Source organism: Carya illinoinensis, chromosome 9 (genome assembly GCF_018687715.1).
Source record: "Carya illinoinensis cultivar Pawnee chromosome 9, C.illinoinensisPawnee_v1, whole genome shotgun sequence".
NCBI classification, from domain to species: Eukaryota; Viridiplantae; Streptophyta; class Magnoliopsida; order Fagales; family Juglandaceae; genus Carya; species Carya illinoinensis.
In genome coordinates, this window is record NC_056760.1 from 7,611,981 (window position 1) to 7,630,054 (window position 18,074).

General features: G+C 36.8%; 2 protein-coding genes across 4 annotated transcripts; one reads left to right on the forward strand and one right to left on the reverse strand.

The window, feature by feature from the left end:
• Positions 1-240: 240 nt before the first annotated feature.
• Positions 241-7,070, reverse strand: LOC122274957 (ras-related protein RABA1d-like). Its single transcript, XM_043083842.1, has 2 exons — positions 6,573-7,070; positions 241-1,028 (listed from the first exon to the last, which is right to left on the reverse strand). Exons 1-2 carry the CDS (start codon positions 6,791-6,793, stop codon positions 593-595), a joined length of 657 nt encoding a protein of 218 aa, XP_042939776.1. The 5' UTR covers positions 6,794-7,070; the 3' UTR covers positions 241-592.
• Positions 7,071-7,973: 903 nt separating this feature from the next.
• On the forward strand, positions 7,974-14,553 carry LOC122274955 (protein transport protein Sec61 subunit alpha-like). 3 transcript variants are annotated; one of them, XM_043083838.1, is made up of 7 exons: positions 7,974-8,132; positions 11,602-11,960; positions 12,348-12,575; positions 12,663-13,017; positions 13,096-13,223; positions 13,361-13,496; positions 13,937-14,553. In XM_043083838.1, the coding sequence occupies exons 2-7, from the start codon at positions 11,617-11,619 to the stop codon at positions 14,174-14,176; spliced, it is 1,431 nt and encodes a 476-aa protein (XP_042939772.1). In that variant the 5' UTR covers positions 7,974-8,132; positions 11,602-11,616; the 3' UTR covers positions 14,177-14,553. The 3 variants fall into 3 exon arrangements, with proteins under 3 accessions (XP_042939772.1, XP_042939773.1, XP_042939774.1); XM_043083839.1 differs by having other exon boundaries at positions 7,983-8,132; positions 11,586-11,960; XM_043083840.1 differs by having other exon boundaries at positions 7,991-8,072.
• Positions 14,554-18,074: the final 3,521 nt, after the last annotated feature.

Sequence of the window (18,074 nt, forward strand, 5' to 3'; positions counted from 1 at the left end):
TATTCTTCTTAATTTAATTTGGCAATGGACCGCATAAACTATGACAAACGCCAGCTTAACCGTGAGGGGTTGCCCTCAATCCAAGCAATCTGCAAAGAGACGAGGAGTCAGCTGCAGATTACACGGTTAAGAGATTGACAAAATTCCCTGGATATTGAATTCATAACTTAACCCAACAGTAAAAGCAACAGCCTAAAAATCTGCCAAGAGATTTTAATTTTACATAATGGGTCTGAAAAATTGCAGATGAAAAAATGGTTAGGTCGACTCTCACTCGGGCGAGCCCAGAGAGAGAGAGAGAGAGAGACTTTGATTATGGGTCTGTATTCTGAGCAAGAATCTCAACAAACAAATATTTGGTGCGAATTTGAGCCCATCCGGTTCAGCACCTAATTGGAAGCAATAGGTGTAAATACGCAGATCCTGCACAAGTTCTTACCAAAACATTTCAGTCTTCACCAAAAAATTTTGGGAGTAAAGTGGAAACATATATAGCCTATCTCCTTCTGTAGGCGTCTCTGAAAAACAATCTAATTGTACATAGAAACAGATGCTGCACCACAAACAATCCACATCCGCGTAAACCAAAACTCTAGGTGGAACAGCATCCACCTTTCTTCACAGCAGAAACATCTGTATTGACATCAATTTTCTCTCCTTTGAAGGGAACAGCTGAATTTGCAGCATCATCTCTGGTCTCCATGGCCTTCTTGCTTACGATATGGTAGATCTGAGTAAGAACTTCAGCAAATGCATTGTCCACATTAGTCGCTTCCAGAGCAGAAGTTTCCATGAAGAAGAGGGACTCCCTCTCGGCAAAAGATTTCCCATCCTCAGTAGAGACCGCCACAAGGTGACGAAGATCTGATTTGTTACCAATGAGCATGACCACAATGTTTGGATCCGTGTGATCTCTCAACTCCCTTAACCACCTGTCAACATTTTCAAATGTGGAATGCCTAGTGACATCATACACGAGCAGTGCACCAACTGCCCCTCTATAGTAAGCACTAGTTATGGCTCGGTACCTAAAACTCCATAAACACAAGTTCAGACAATTGAAAGGATTTGGATAGACAAAAGGTATAGGAATAAAAAACTAAAACTGAAAAATAAACTTGATCACAATATAAAGTTTTAAAACGAAAAAAAAGAACTATTCAAAGAACAATGTGTAGACTCCAATAGGTACAGCCTACAGGCATACAAAAGGTATAGGCATAGACTGCAATTGAAAGGATTTGGGTAGACAAAAAGAACAGGCATAAAAAACTTCAAGACTGAAAAATAAACTTGATCACAACAAAATTTTAAAAAGAAAAGAAAACTATTCGAAGAACAATGTGTAGACTCCAATAGAATAGTACTACATATAATTAAATGGTAAACTAGCTTATCATACATTTCATCATCTCATCAAGTAAAGCTTCCGCAATTCTTGATACTTCAAGGATTTTTTTTAAAGCAAGATTTGCATTAAATTGAAAGGAAAGATCCAAAAGAGTGAGGAGCATCAACCATACTCTATTACAGCAATTTTTTTTATTGGCACCAGATGACCAAGACCAGTGTGCTGACTAATCCCAGGTGTGCACAGGTCCTCTGCAAGGAGTTTCCCGCAAGTGCATATTGAGTAATTCAATGGAAAAATCCTCCAGTCCGATGGCCCTAGAGATTGTTTGCACCCAAGGGGATTTGAACCTTAGACCTGGAGGCAGCATACCCCCAAGCCCAAGGCCTTTAACACCTAAGCCAACCCCTAGAAGTTCTCTATTACAGCAAATTCAATGCATAAAGATTAAAAAAAGGCAATTGAGACAATAAATTGGTACTGGCCCGTGTTCCTCGGCCTAGACAAGGAGAAAGCCACCATAAAAGGCTGTTTGTGATACATCCCAACTACTTAGGGATTGTGATACTGTGACTTCAGAAAATGGTGCACTAAAGTCAACTACTCTGGGGAGTCCAGTAGAGCTTTCCACACCTTCATCCCTCAAATCCTCATAGTAGAAAGCAAGAAAGGGCACGTGCTTCTAGATAAAGGAACGGCTAGTAAACATGCCGTGGAATGGCCAAAAGTCATGTTCTCCAAAAGCTGGTTGACAATGGAATTGATGTCACAACAAGGGAGAAGTGTGTGACGGTTATGTGCCAGTGGAACAGAGTTAGGATCGCTAGTTGTGGTGGATCTATGGGCAGAGAAGCCATTAAAGAGGAGCATGTGTGGTGTGGATGAAAAAAAAAAAAAAAAACCCCATAGATCTGGGCTTCAACAACAAGAGCAATGCGTTTGGGGGAGGGGGGGACAAGTAAAATGGTAGAGGAAAAAACCTAGCAAAGAGGAAGAGGGAAGAGAGGAGAAGGGACGAGGGAAACCAAGGTGAAGAAGAGGAAGAGAGACGCCAGAGCTTCCTTCTAGAAAGCACTTTATGGGAGGGACTTTTTCAGGAGGAAGATCTTCGGTTTTGAGAATGACCCAATAACAATAACTTGAGCTGCAAGGATTTAAACTCTCTGACACATTACCTAGAGTTGCATCTTGAACTTAGATACAACGATCCATACAGAAATTGATTAGATTTACTTCAGCATGCTTCAATCCCCATCAGTTCGTTTGATAATTAAGACAAGCTCCCTTCAACATCTCTCTGTCGCTTTTCAAATGCATCAATATACTGGTGGAAAAATAAATGTATCCTAACCAGCAATATGTCACAAACAACTTCTTCAAAGATTATATTCCAAGTTTTACCATGTGATTTTTTTACCCACCTTACAACCAGATGAACAGCATCTTTAGTAGACCTCGATATCTCTTAATATAATTTATTTTGAAATATAATGAAGTGGACCAGGCAGGGTCCAAAACACATCATGTCGCCAAGTTCAAACACCAACTAGACATGGTCTTAAAAGCACCACCTGAAGCCTGATTATAAAAAAATCGCAGAACTGACCATTCATAGAAGAACTATACATAATAGTATCACATAACCACATATTAATATTAGATTAAGCAAATCAAGATCCCAATTAAAACATCTTCAGTGGCTGGGTTTCAGAACAGCCCCTTTCAGTACGTAAATTGACATTGATCCAAGAACACACGACTTAAACACAAACTTCTTTTGGATAAGTATGACTACACAAAAGATACATCCGTAGTACGCAAATTGATTTTCCTACTGATATTCTTAGTGAAAAGTACATGTAGTGAACTTGCAACGAAAGACTAGCAGTCACAATGGAGAAGTTAAAGATGGCTGTAGCAGTGGTGGTGGTGTTGATTGTGGTGGCGGTAATTTCAATCAGTGTTAGCTTACTTAAAATCAATATCATGCTCCTAAAAGATCTACTTTCAAATCAAGGATGCCATTGAAGAGCAAATGTGAGCCTGATCTAACAGTGGTATTTCTCAACAAACAATAAAAATACCACTTTAACCAGTGACACTACAGTGTCCTGTTGAAACACATAAGAACACCCATATTTCATGGTCTTGAACAACTGTAGTTGATGTAACTTTTCAAGATTGCAATACAAACATATTTAGAAAAATATGCTTGCATTTGCACAAATACGTAACGTCTAAGGGGGAGCATTGAATTTAGCTTAAACTGTTTTTTCCCAGAAGGGACATAATAATGATTTAGAACAATTTAACAGCATGTGGACTTTTGCTAGAGAATTTAACAAAACCTTGCGAACATTACAATCAGGATCCACCACCACTCCATAAATGTCCTGTGAAGTGACTGTTACCATTACGTTCACTTTGTAAACAAAAACAAATGTGTATTACAAGAACAATTCCACTATTTGATGTTCTTAACACTAAGAAACAGGCACAAAAATGTTATCAATATGTTGCACACTCTCATTGCATGGGCATTTCCCACTGGTCATTTATTGAAGAAGATACATCACACATAACAGAGAAGTTGCATTGCAGTGCAATACACATCACAGAACATGCAAGACGTTAAAAATTACACACAAGAACAACGTAACAATGAAATAACACCAAGTACACAAACAGAGGAAAGAGAAGGGGGTAGGGGGCTAAACTAAGAAGCTACTTTCAAAAGTCCAGGTTTATGAAAGAGGCGCCATTTGTATAGTGAGTTGAGATGAGTTGAGATGAAAGTTGAAAGTTGAATAAAATATTGTTAGAATATTATTTTTTAATATTATTATTATTTTGGGATTTGAAAAAATTGAATTGTTTATTAGATTTTGTTTGGGAATTTGAGAAAGTAGATAAAACACTTTCACTATCCAAACGGGGCCTTAAACTGTAATTCCACACATAATAGTTTATGGAAAAGACGGGGGGAAAAGCATAACTTGAAAAGGATATTATTAACCTGATCATGTACATTTCTTTTACTTGGAGTGGGTATATAGTGGAAACATCAACTTTCCAACAACCGGAGAGGAAAAAGATATGCATTTATTCCCACACCCCAAATAAAATTCAAGGAGCACAAAGCAGGGATGAAAGCAAAGGTGATAAAAGATAATATAAGGAGTTGGTCCAAACCAGTGGACGTGAGGAAACTCAATGTAATATCCCATATGATAAGGATATGGGTAGGTGGTGTATGGGATTCCACATTGCTTGGGAAGGAAAAGTTTGTGCTCTTTATAAGGTTCCAATGGAGCTCCAATTGTATCATTGACTAGTCCTTTTGGAGTATAGGCCATGTGGTTTGGGCCTTCCATTGGGGCGTTACAAATGGTATCAGAGCTTATCCCAACCAGAACTGTGAGACTTGAGCCGTGCCACCTACAACGGATAGTCCCGACGAGGACGTTGGGAATTTAAGGGGGGCAGATTGTAATACCCCATATGATAAGGATATGGGTAGGTAGTGTATGAGATCCCACATTGCTTGGGGAATCTCATAATTGTATCATTGACTAGTCCTTTTGGAGTATAGGCCATGTGGTTTGGGCCTTCCATTGGGGCGTTACACTCAACTATTGATATCATCAACTACTAAAATTTGGGACACGCATCTACCTAGGTGCGTGTACCTCTTGAGAGATAGAGAGGAGCAAGCAGAAAAAAAACCAGGACAAACTGATCATGAGCATTGCTTCAAGTGTAAAATGCCATTGATACATGTTGATTAAAAAAAATAAAAAAATAAAAAAATAAAAAAAAAAACGAAGATTTTCAAGATAACATAGTTACATAAGCCTAGCCATAGTTTCTTATTTTAAAAGATGGCAAATTAGGACCACTTCCACAAAACAAGCATTCATAGGGTGAGCATCTTTATGATAAACAACTTCCAACCGCCAAACCGGTTAATGTAGGAGTAGAAGAAATTGGAGGTAACTTCAGTATAGAAACAACGAGTAAAGTCAAAAGGCAAATTGAACAAGCTAGACAGGCAAGGAAAAGAACAAAAACTAAAACAGAAAAGATTGTGAATCAAGAGAGAAAATATTATAAACATATCTACATGAATACCTAGATAAATTATAACAGCACCCACAATATATATATTTTTATAACAGCCCCCACAATGAAGAGTGCAACACTTTCAAATGGTGACTTATTCCAAAAAGTGTTGACTTAGGTGGTAAGAAAGTTATTGCCATGTGGTTTGGTGGATGGGTGGTCATGAGCTTGAATCACCTAGGAGATAACGTTAAGGAGATTTGACCCATGCTTATTATCCCTGTCTACCAGGTTCTTAACAATTTTCTTTGGTGAAGTTAGGGTCAGGCTATTACTCAAATCTGTTTTAGGGAGCGTATGTGGCTCCCCACCATTTTGGACTTACTGAGAAGCTCCTAAAAAGTACAAGATGTTACTATGGTTACGGCCAGATAAAGATGGCAACATCTTCACCTCCTTGAGGGAAAGAAGAGTATTGCATCTTTGCATAAAGTAATCCGAGTCTAATAGGAAGCAAATAAGCACCAGCCTAGATCACAAGTTCGAATATGTCATTTCATTTGTGACTTAATTGTCAGATTTTGTATACAAATTGCAGAAGTTACACACAGCTTTATATAACAACTTGCATGATACGAGGATCTCTTATTGCACACGAGTAATCTAAGCTTCATTTATCATTTTTTTAATAAGTAAGAAGTAAATTATATTGATATGAATGAAATAGGCATAGCCCATGTACACATGAAGATTTTCTCTTCATTTATCATGCTGCGCGATTATTTTGCAAGCAAAGTGAATCTCCTCGTCTAATCTCCATCATTAAATACCAATGAAAGAACAAGTTGGGTGTAAGTTACTCAACTCAAACCCTTTGCGATCTTCTAAAAGCAAACCCGTCTCTGTATCCCAATTGAATCACAATATCTCAGCTAGAATCCAATGAAACTAAACCCGTTACTCCACAACCCCGACAGAGTTATTTTCTGCTTGGCATGAGATTTTTATTTAGAACAACAAGAGCCAAAAGATATCAAGCTAGTTTTTTTTTTTTTTTCCTTCCTTCCTTCCTTTTTCTTTCAGAAACCCAGAAAAGCTCCAAAAGGAAAAAGTAACGCCAGATCATAAAAACCCGAATCAAAGAAAAAGATGCCCACACCTTTCTTGGCCAGCGGTATCCCAAATCTGGGCCTTGATAACCTTGCCATCCACGTTCAAGCTCCGAGTGGCGAACTCGACGCCGATGGTGGACTTGGACTCGAGGCTGAACTCGTTGCGAGTGAACCTGGAGAGCAAGTTGGACTTGCCCACACCCGAGTCCCCGATCAGCACCAACTTGAAGAGGTAGTCGTAGTCGTCTTCAGCTCTGTACCCGGCCATCCCTCCAATCCAACCAACGCTAATTTCACTTGGGAAAAAAGATGTGTTTTAGAGAACCCTCTCTCTCTGTGTGTCTTAAAAAATTGTTCAGTTGCCTTCTGACGTTATCTTTGTTATGTCTTTGTGGGTTGGAAATGCGAGAGACCCGACCAACCGGTGTCCGTCTGTTGGGCTGCGTCTTTGTTTTGAAAGTTGAGCTCCTTCTCTTCCTACATTTACATTCTGCTTCGCTTCAAGCAATAAATGGGTGTAATGCCTTCATCTGCTTCAGTGCATAACTTTCTACGTGAATCAAGTACTAATATATCCACCAGAAATATAGATGAACAATTTCAACGACTTATGTTTTTTAACAATTTGAAAAAGAAAATAAACAGTAAATTGACATTTAATGAATATTGTGAATCACAATATTTAATATAATGCAATATATTATATCTATATCTCCTCAAATTAAAAAAAATATAGAAAATCTCGATTCATAAATCAGACTTTTATTATTTTTTATTTCAAAGATTTTACCGTTTTAATAATATAATAATATTATGGGCAATTATATCAATTATTATTTTTTAAATAAGTGCTATAACTACGTAGAAACCTCATAAAATTAAATTAATAAACTGAGATAACTTCTTAATATATGTTAAATTTACTTTATAATAAAAATAATTTTATATTTTAACGTTAACTAATATTAAGTTCAAAGGTACAGTGAGACCCTAAGCATATCATTTTTGTTTAATACATTTTGGATGGCTATTTTTTAGTTGATTCATTTGAATATGGGAAAGCTTATGTAAACGACCGGATAGGACGAAAAATTATAATTAATATAACTAAAATCAAAATTAAGTTTTTTTAATAATTTTTATCCCATAATCAAAACTAATATAATTTTAATATACTATATATATTCTTTTTTGAAAGGAAATGATTATACTAATTGATTGAAAATAAACTATAAAATAGTTACAGGAGTGATGCTTTACTTCCTCTGAAACGACAGCCCAATTACAACATTTTTATTAATGGGCCTGCTTAGGAAGTTGTTAAAACAACCCTGCAACGACCACGGCCTAACCCAATCGAACGTATCCAAAGTCCAACTCAATCACACGCGTTCACTAACCATTGGCTACACGTAGTAGAAAGTGGTATCCTAACCGTGCGCCACGACGCATCAGAAAGCAGCTAAGTGTATGAGGTTTTTCTCTCCTCCCTGCGGTGGGTTTCGTAAGCTCCGTTTCCCACGCCAGATTTAAATTGGACATTGCGGGTGGGTGTTTGATTCTCCTTCTGTCTCCCTCTCTATATCTGATCTGATTCTATATCTCAGGTCTGTAAAAACTTTCTCATATCTTTGAATCTTTCATTTCTCAGTGTAAAGTCTCTCTCTTTTTTTCTTTCAGCATTTTGATGGTTCTCCTCGTTGTCTTCTTTTATACATTATTGGTCTGAGAAAGTTCTCACGGTTTTCTGTGATCTATTGATTCATATTTCTTCCTCGGAAAATATCAAGGTGTCCAGATTATTTATCTGTTGAAAATTCCAGATGTTTTAAATCAAATAACGTTTTCTGATCCAATTCCTTAGCTTTATGCATGTTTGGATTTTGATTCCGTATTTGGGTTGTAGATCTCGTAGCATTATGTTCTTCTGTTAATATGTTTATTTTATAGATATTCTAACGCTGCGTTTTACGTGCTTTCTCTATTTCATTGTCCCTTGTTTGAGACTAGTAAAATTAATTTACATTTTCTTTGTTCTTTGGAGCATGAAATTTCAAACCAGTATGTTGTGGTCTAATTTGTCGCTAACGTGGGATTAGAGAACAAACTTTTTTCCCATTTATAAAATGTTAGCATATTTCTTGTATAAAGCTCAAATGGAAGACCCAAATCACATAGCATATACTCCAAAAGGATTAATTAATGATACAATTGGATCCTGATTGGAACCTTATAAAGAGCAAGATTTGGGAAGGAGAAGTTCTTATTCTTTATAAGGTTCCAATGGGGCTCCCGGTCCTTTTGGAGTATAGGCTATATAGTTTGGGTCTTCTATTTGAGCGTTACAAATGGTATCAGAGCCAGGTTATTGTGATACCTCATGTGATATGGATAAGAATAGGTGGTGAATAGGATCCCACATTACTTGAAAATGAGAAGTTCTTACTCTTTTTAAGTTCCAATGGGGTTCTAATTGTATCATTGACTAGTCATTTTAGAGTAAAAGTCATGTGGTTTAGGCATTTCATTGGGGCGTTACAAATGGTATCAGAGCTTATTCCAACTAGAAATGTGGGATGTAAGCCATGCCACCTACAACAGACAAGCCCGACGAGGACGTTGGGAATTTAAGAGGGAGAGATTATGTTACCTCATATGATAAGGATAAGGATAGGTGGTGAATGAGATTCCACAATACTTGGGAATGAGAAGTTCTTGCTTTTTATAAGGTTCTAATATGGCTCTAATTGTATCATTGATGAATTCTTCTGGAGTATAGGCCATGTGATTTAGGCCTTCTATTGGGACCAATATTTTGAATACCGTACCGGATGGTGTACCGGTCAAGGCATTGGAACGAAATATTTCGGTACCGGTACCGTTTCGGGATAGTCGATATATAAATAAATTATATGTATAAATATAAATAAATAAATTATATTCTAAAATAATAGTTTATATATGAATAATTTATACATAAATACATATATATATATAAATTATAAATAGTCTGGTATAAATTGGGGGTCAAAAAATAAACTTGTAGTTTGAAAGAATGAAAAAAAAAAAAAGAATAGAAGGCCAAAATACCGGCCGGTACGTAGGTCGGTACAGGCCGAAATATCGGTCGGTATTCAGACCGGTACGAAATAGGTACAATACCTGTACCGGACCGGTGACCGGTACGGAATATTCTGGCCGTACCGGCCGGTGCGGTACGGTATTTAAAACCATGATTGGGACGTTACATCTTGGTTTCAATGGTTTCAGCTCTCTCTCTCTCTCTCTCTCTCTCTCTCTCTCTCTCTCTCTCTCTCTCTCTCTCTCTCTCTCGTTGCATAGTTCATGCTTTGTGAGTGTAATAATGCATTCAGTCAGATGGGGTGACGAATTCCTCCCTGTTAAAATATGAGACCAACTAGTTGGCGATGGACTGGTTCATGACTATTAGGAGGGATTTGGAAACTACTTATGTCAGTTCCATTGTACACAAGCACGGTGATATCCAAGTCCGCATTATAAAATGTGGTAAGCCTCACATTGGATAGATAAATTGTTAAGGTGTTTCATAAGTGCCGAGTCTCCCATTGATTGTTTACTAGGTGAAACTGGGCTATATAATTGATTATAGGAGCTTCAGTTGTAGCTTTGATAAGTACGGTACAAGTGAACCTAGCCCTTCTTCAGGTTATAACTAGTGTATTAATGATAAATCTGAAAGAATGATAGGTTCTGATGAATGTGAACTAGATGGCACGTAAGTGTAATATGTATGTATGTGAGAATAAATGTTTGTATGAAACGCTTCAATGGAGGCCCAAGCCACATCTAGTTGGACCTATACTCCAAAATGACTAGCCAATGGTACAATTAGAGTTCTATTGGAACCTATATAAAGAGCAAGAACTTTTCCTTATCAAGCAATGTGAGATCTCATATATTACCTACAATTATCTTTAGTATGAGATATCACAATCTCACTCACTTAAATTCTCAATTTCCTCATCGGGCCAGTCCGTTGTAGGCGGCCCGGTTCAAGTCCCACATTTCTAGTTGGGATAGGCTCTGATACCATTTGTAAACCCAAGGGAGGCCCAAGCCACATCTAGGCTTATACTTATTGGAACCATTATAAAAAAACAATAATTTATTCTTCCCCAACAATGTTGGATTGCATACACCATTTACCCTTCTCATCAGTATGGGTATCACAATGTATCTCTTTAAGATTTGGAATAAATTTGTTCTGGTTTTAGTTTCTGGAGCGGCTATAGTGTTAAGAAAGAAAATAGTACAAGAACAATGAGGCTTGAAGACTACAAAAATTCATGCTAGTTGGCTCCTCTTGGTTGAATTGCTGGTGGCATGGGTGATAGTAATACTTTGGTTTGTGATCCAGGTCTCCTATTCTGCTTAATCAGCAGCCCCTTTTATATCCCATCGGATGTATTGTCAAATATTAAATATTTATGGGAATGTGTTAAAGTCTTTCTGGTTACTGAGGATCATCTGCAAACTGTCTGAGGTTGTGAGTTCTGATTGTTATGCTGTACTCCTATTGTGGTAGCCTATATGACATCATAGTGGCTGACTATGTTTCTTCTTTTGGGTGTGCCAGAGACTTGTATTTCATTTATCTAATTATTGCCACATGTATTGTTGTGGAAGCAGATACAGTATGCCTCGTTGCAGTCTGAATCATTATTTATTTGTCTTGGTTCTAATCCCCTCGTTTTGATGCATGTGTGATAATTTGGTTTGTATGTTGATGAAAACAATTATACCACAGGGTGGATTAGCCATATTGAACTGAATAGGCAGACATCCAATAAAGATGCTTGTGATCAATAAGGGTTTTGATTAGATGTGCTTGCTTTAGTAAGATTTATGGTTATTCACCATATTTAATTTTATAACCTTTTCCCTTCAACGATTTCATCTCCTCATATGCTGAAAATTCGACTAAAGATTCTGATGAACTATAATCTTATCTTCAAATAAGTAAATTTCCTGGTACATATTTGAATATCTATTGATGGTAAAATCTGTAACTTTGGAAGCACGTACTTGGTTTAGTTTTCACTGTTCAAGATGGGAGGAGGATTTAGAGTGCTGCACCTGGTCAGACCATTTCTCTCATTTCTGCCAGAGGTTCAGAGTGCTGACAGGAAGATTCCCTTCAGAGAGAAAGTCATATACACAGTCATTTCTCTTTTCATCTTTCTAGTTTGCAGTCAGCTTCCTCTGTATGGAATACACTCGACAACGGGTGCTGATCCATTTTATTGGATGCGTGTTATTCTTGCATCAAACCGTGGGACTGTGATGGAGCTTGGAATCACCCCTATTGTGACATCTGGGCTAGTCATGCAACTCTTGGCTGGTTCAAAAATCATTGAAGTGGACAACAGTGTCCGTGAGGATCGTGCCCTCTTGTAAGTATTGAGACCACTACAAGCAGTTAGCATTAAGTTGGAGTTCAGTGCAAAAATTACATGTAAAAGCTTTAAGTTTATATACTAATTTAAATATTTTTATGGGTTTAATTTTGGGCCCAAGTTTTCTTGTTGTAGAAAAGAATGAATTTTTGCTGTCCTAGAGGTAGTGGAATTTGCTTTGGTATTGAGATGCTGTCTCTGTGAAGAAATTCGCATTGTAAATTTAAAAACTAGGTAATTAATTATATGCATTTTCAATGTGCATGCAATTCAAAGTTGCATATCCTTGCCGTGTTAGCCTCTAAAAATTATCTTTCACTTGTACTTTGGCTCTGTAGCTTCTATTTTCTTACACCTTGCTCTGTTGGGCATTTATTCTTGCAGAAATGGGGCACAAAAGTTGTTAGGAATCCTGATTGCAGTTGGTGAAGCCGTGGCGTATGTCCTATCTGGGATGTATGGTAGTGTTGGTCAACTCGGTGTTGGGAATGCCATTCTTATCATTATTCAGCTTTGTTTTGCTGGAATTATTGTTATCTGCCTAGATGAACTTCTCCAGAAGGGATATGGTTTGGGCTCTGGGATCTCCCTTTTCATAGCTACCAACATCTGGTAGGCTTCAAATTTGTTTTCCATCTTAAGCTTTTAGCTTGGTAAGATCTATTGTTCTCTAATCATTGATTTTTGGTTACTGTGCAGTGAAAACATTATTTGGAAAGCTTTTAGCCCCACAACTATCAACAGTGGCCGGGGAGCTGAATTTGAAGGTGCTGTTATTGCTTTGTTTCATCTACTGATAACTAGGAGCGACAAAGTTCGTGCTCTTCGAGAGGCTTTTTATCGGCAGAACCTTCCCAACGTTACTAATTTGCTTGCTACGGTTTTGATCTTCCTAATTGTCATCTACTTCCAAGGTTTCCGAGTAGTTCTGCCCGTTAGATCAAAGAATGCTCGAGGGCAACAGGGATCATATCCGATTAAACTTTTCTACACCTCCAACATGCCTATAATTCTCCAATCAGCCCTTGTTTCCAATCTTTATTTCATCTCCCAGGTGCTGAAGTTAGCTATGCATTGGTGAATACTACGCATTACAAAGTGATTAACACAATAGCATCTCTCTTTTTTACAGCTGCTATACAGGAGGTACAGTGGAAATTTCTTTGTAAATCTGTTGGGTACATGGAAGGAATCTGAATATTCAGGTGGCCATTTTATTCCAGTCGGTGGTCTTGCTTACTATGTCACTCCACCAGCAAGGTGATGCAGTATTTTCCTATGTTATATAATTATTGTACTCTAGTGCAGAATACTGAGAGTAGCTGGTCCTCATGCCTTTTGTCTTACTCTCCGCCCGCTCTCATACCTTTTTTTTTTTCATTTGTATCATTGTACAGCTTGGCAGATATGGCAGCCCATCCATTCCATGCTCTATTCTATCTGGTGTTTATGCTTTCTGCTTGTGCACTCTTCTCTAAAACTTGGATTGAAGTGTCCGGGTCTTCTGCCCGAGATGTTGCTAAGCAGCTTAAGGTATTCTGAGATGAGACTTTGTCACGTGCACTAGACACCCACAGACATATTTATGAGTATTTTTTTTTCAAATTGAAGAGCTATCTCTCTTTGTCAATTATGTTCAAATTGCTGTTACTGTTATCGATCAGCAATGACCCTTGATTGCAATATTAACTATGTCACTTGCTTCACTAGTTCTATGGTCGTGTGAAGAACCCCATGCTCTGATCTATGCAGCAACTTGATACAAATTTTTTGTTAGATTTACAAGCACATGGTTAAAATTCTCATGCTGATTAATTATGTGTATTTATTTAGGTGCACTATTGCAGATTTATCATCACAAACATTAAATTGTAGATGAGAGATCTGTAGAAATATGTTATGGTGTTCCAAGAATGTAATTACGAACCATATATTTCTTTATGATATTGAACGCTCACATTCTGGTTCTGCAGGAACAACAAATGGTGATGCCAGGACATCGAGATTCAAACTTACAGAAGGAATTGAATCGCTACATCCCTACTGCAGCCGCATTTGGTGGAATATGCATAGGTGCACTCACAGTGCTGGCGGATTTCATGGGAGCAATTGGCTCGGGAACTGGGATATTGCTTGCTGTTACAATAATCTATCAGTACTTCGAGACATTTGAGAAGGAGAGAGCGAGTGAGCTGGGGTTCTTTGGCTTTTAAACCGTAGATGTCTGTTTTAGGGAATGCTAGCTCTTTTAGGTGGTGATGAAGAACTTCCCGTCAGTTTTGATGAACTGAAAGATGAGTAGGCCCTTCTTCGACAAACCATGGATGGAGGTCAATACGTAGTTTGGTTATGATTATTGACTTGCTACGTCTCTTTTCATGGAGTTATGTAGCAGACTGAGGAAGTTAAGTATAATTGTCTGCAAAAGAGAACTTTTTTTGTTTTTTAGTCATCTTCTTGCATAATAGATGTTGTTTAGTTGCATGCTGCCAGAGAAACTCTGAATCCGGAGGTTCCCCATAATTTGGGTGTTATAAATTAAGACACAGGAGATACCCATTGAAATAAAGTTTCCTTCAATCATTTAATATATTGCTCTCTTATAATGTGCTCTTCTTCTGTCTTTGGTGTTTCTGTTTTTCTTGTTTCTTGATCAGTTTCACATGTTTCCGACTCCACTGAAAGGTTAGAAGCTTGAGTTTGCAGCTGCTCCACACGCTGGGCTGCATGAAAAGCAAGAGGTAAGCACTGTTTGATGATGTTCATGTGAACTAAATAGCTTTATCGTAAATTTAAAATAGAAACGCTTTCGTTTCTTTTCTTCTCTTTCTTTCCCATTTATTTATTTGTATTTTTAAGAAAAGGGGAATCCTAAAATTTAAGAAGTTTACGGGTTTGCTAATGACATGGACTTCGATTTGTTTTTGTGCATAGAATCATACATAGCAATGATGGTGCATACTTGCATCTGGCAACTTCAATCCTTGGTGTGATTCCATTATTTGAAACTGTAGCGATTTTAACTTTATTTTGGTGTCCATTAGCTGAAAAGAATGAACTCGCGAGTGTTTTTAAGAATGAGACAGGATATGATTGACTCTCTTAGCTAGACTTACTTGTACGTTAATATGGAAAGTTGGAAACTACATCCATGACCTCACTTGCATGGCAAGATTTGATTTAAAAATGAAGTTTAAAATTAAATTCTCCTACAACACAAATTAGGTCATGAGAACGAATTACGATATTTAAAGAATGGAATTTGCCACCTCGAGCATGAAAAGAAATCCATATATTACATTAGATATGCATTCTTCCCCCAAAGACAACATACGATTCAAAAGTCTTGTTTTTGTTTTTTCTTTCCTTCCACATTTTCTTCGCTCACTGATGAATAAATCCTTCCCCCAACAAGTAGGGTGATTTTATTCTCTCTTTTAAAAAGCCAGAAAAGGACGATAATTTGTGGAAAACAGCTTTGAAAAACAAAAAACCTGCCCGTGTCCCCATTATTAAACTTTCAAAAACTATTTAGACAAGTAATTTATACTTATATGCTTTGAAAAAAGAATTATTTTTACATAATTTTTCAATAATATATTTGACTTTGATGATTTGAATTCAAAAAATAATAATATTTTATTAAAGAATATATTAAATTTTTCAAAAATATTTTGCAAAAATAAATTTCACAAAATTGAGATAACTATATATACAATCTACATAATTTCCACAAGAATTTTAAAGGGTCCTCCCATCCATACAATACACAAGCTATACCCCAATTCTTTCGTCTTGGAGTGATAAAAATCCAGGGCAAGAGAACAGAGGGAGTCTGGTTCAGGTTGGAGTCGCAGGGGGACTGAGTTGAGTGACTGGTTGGCAGGAGCGTATAGTTTAGAGTGAAGCACAGTAGTAATACGTAAATTTCAGAGCATTTCGGCCACTAAAGAGACACCACAGCCGCCCACGTGGTCCTACACTCAGGCAGATAGCAGACCCATCTCCTCTCCTCTCCACAACTCCATCAGGACCCTTTGGAATCCATTTTCCATCTCTGGACTATACCTCTCAACTTTGCCAAACCAAACCAACCAAACAAAAAAAGCTGTTGACACCACCAAAGTACGGCTACTATTTCGTCCTCTTGGGTCTCAATTGCAAAACTGAACGCTTTCTTTAGAGCCAATTGAGCTCTGTGTCCTTTGTATATTACTGTTGGATCTTTTGAGAAGGCAACTCATTCCTCTACAGTGAGTCCCACTTTTAGCCCTAGGATACTGTTCTTTTCTTTTATTTTCCTTTTTTTTTTTTTTTTTTGGGTTATACTTATATTTCAGAGGGACAATATTGGATATGCTACAGCTATGCTGTTTGAATTCCACTTGCTCGGAGGATAATTTTTTAAAAAAAAAGGGCAGAAATTCCACTGAGAAAAGTTTGGCTGGGCTCAGCCTTATGTCTGTGATAAGACTGTACGTTTCTGTCATGGACTTCAAGCCGTGTAAAACATGGTGAGAGAGGTAGGCAGCTTAAAGAACTACTGTTTACCATCTTCTTTTATTGATACTTGTTGCAAAGTTGTAAGGATTTTCAGTTGCATCTATCCCATCCCACTAGTATGGAGGATAATAATTGGTAAAAATTAAAATTCCTCTGTAAAATCATATGTGGCTAACACATTATTTATGGCTGTAAGGCATTGGGACTCTCTCATCATAGGGGTCCAGACTCCAGAAAGAGCTTGCGAAGAATCAGCAAAGTGGGGTCGACACAGAAATCAAAAGCACCTCCATTAAAATGAACCTAAAAGTCATAACATGATCTCAGTCTCATTAAAAACAAAATAGGAATAAGTTCGTAGATAGAGATAAAGAGCATGGGTTCTATGTCCGCGATATTATTTGTATATACGAACGCTCCAATCCATGATGATGAATTCATCACCAAACCATATGGAAATAAATGATCTCTTAACGCTAAACCAACACTAGCTCGATGGTGGCTGGATATATATATATATATATATGACACATGATACCAAATAAAGTACAAAGTGGCCAATTTCGACTTATGAACTTTAGTAGGTTTTAATGGTCATGCAAAATTTAGTTCTGTGTTCTATCATTAACGATCATCAATAGACTGGAACCTGAAAAATATGACCAATAATTTGTTTCTTCGTAATGGAAACTAGAAATTGTATCTATAAATATATATATATATATATATATATATGAAGGAAATTAGCTTTTTAGATTTTAGATTTTTTGTTTTATTAGTACACTCTCACTTTGGCGGAGAAAAATCTTTATACATAAAGCAAATTAAGTTTTGGTGGTTACGTAAAATTCCAAAAACTAAAGGCCTTTAGAAAAACTATGTTCCTGTACTAAGGAACTAGTTCGGTGAGAAATTATAAAACTAGACATAATGCCCCAAAACCAACAGTACAATTAAGTGAGGAATGGAATTTTGGATAGTAATTTGAGATGAGATGAAAATTGAAAATTGAATAAAATATTATAAAAATATTATTTTTTTAATATTATTATTATTTTAAGATTTTAAAAAATTAAATTATTTATTATATTTTATGTAGTAATTTTAAAAAGTTATAATAATTAGATGAGATGAGTTTAGAACTTGATTATATTTTATCAGTGATCAAAAACTGCAATCATGTTAATTAATAAGAAAGCATCATAATGATAATAATAATAATAATAACAATAATAATAATGATTATGCGAGAGTCGACATGATATATTCTAATATGCTACCATTACCAGTCTTCGATAGGCCTAATATATATATATATATATATATCTACCATGCATTGTAATTAGTTAAAACCAATGGCTTCATTTTCCTTCGGGTGGACGCTAGTTACTGTAATTCTTCATGACGCTGTAATCCAGGTGTCTCCATTTTCACTCACTACATTGAAGCTTGTCGGATGCTCTTCTTGGATAGATTACAGTGGCATCTTCTTCGTGCCACTGTAATCTTAGTTCGTACATTTCTCCTCCTTGATGATTAACCTCATAATACATGAATCATGTATATCTAAAATACACGCAATATTGTCGTCTCTTCTATTCGGTTTTT

Excerpts from the sequence above, each read along its gene's own strand:
- LOC122274957 (XM_043083842.1), bottom strand. The coding sequence starts at position 6,793 with ATGGCCGGGTACAGAGCTGAAGACGACTACGACTACCTCTTCAAGTTG. Across the intron at positions 1,029-6,572 it reads GATACCGCTGGCCAAGAAAG|GTACCGAGCCATAACTAGTG; the intron begins GTGTGGGCATCT and ends ATGGAGTTTTAG.
- LOC122274955 (XM_043083838.1), top strand. The coding sequence starts at position 11,617 with ATGGGAGGAGGATTTAGAGTGCTGCACCTGGTCAGACCATTTCTCTCA. Across the intron at positions 11,961-12,347 it reads CGTGAGGATCGTGCCCTCTT|AAATGGGGCACAAAAGTTGT; the intron begins GTAAGTATTGAG and ends TTATTCTTGCAG. Across the intron at positions 13,497-13,936 it reads ATGTTGCTAAGCAGCTTAAG|GAACAACAAATGGTGATGCC; the intron begins GTATTCTGAGAT and ends CTGGTTCTGCAG.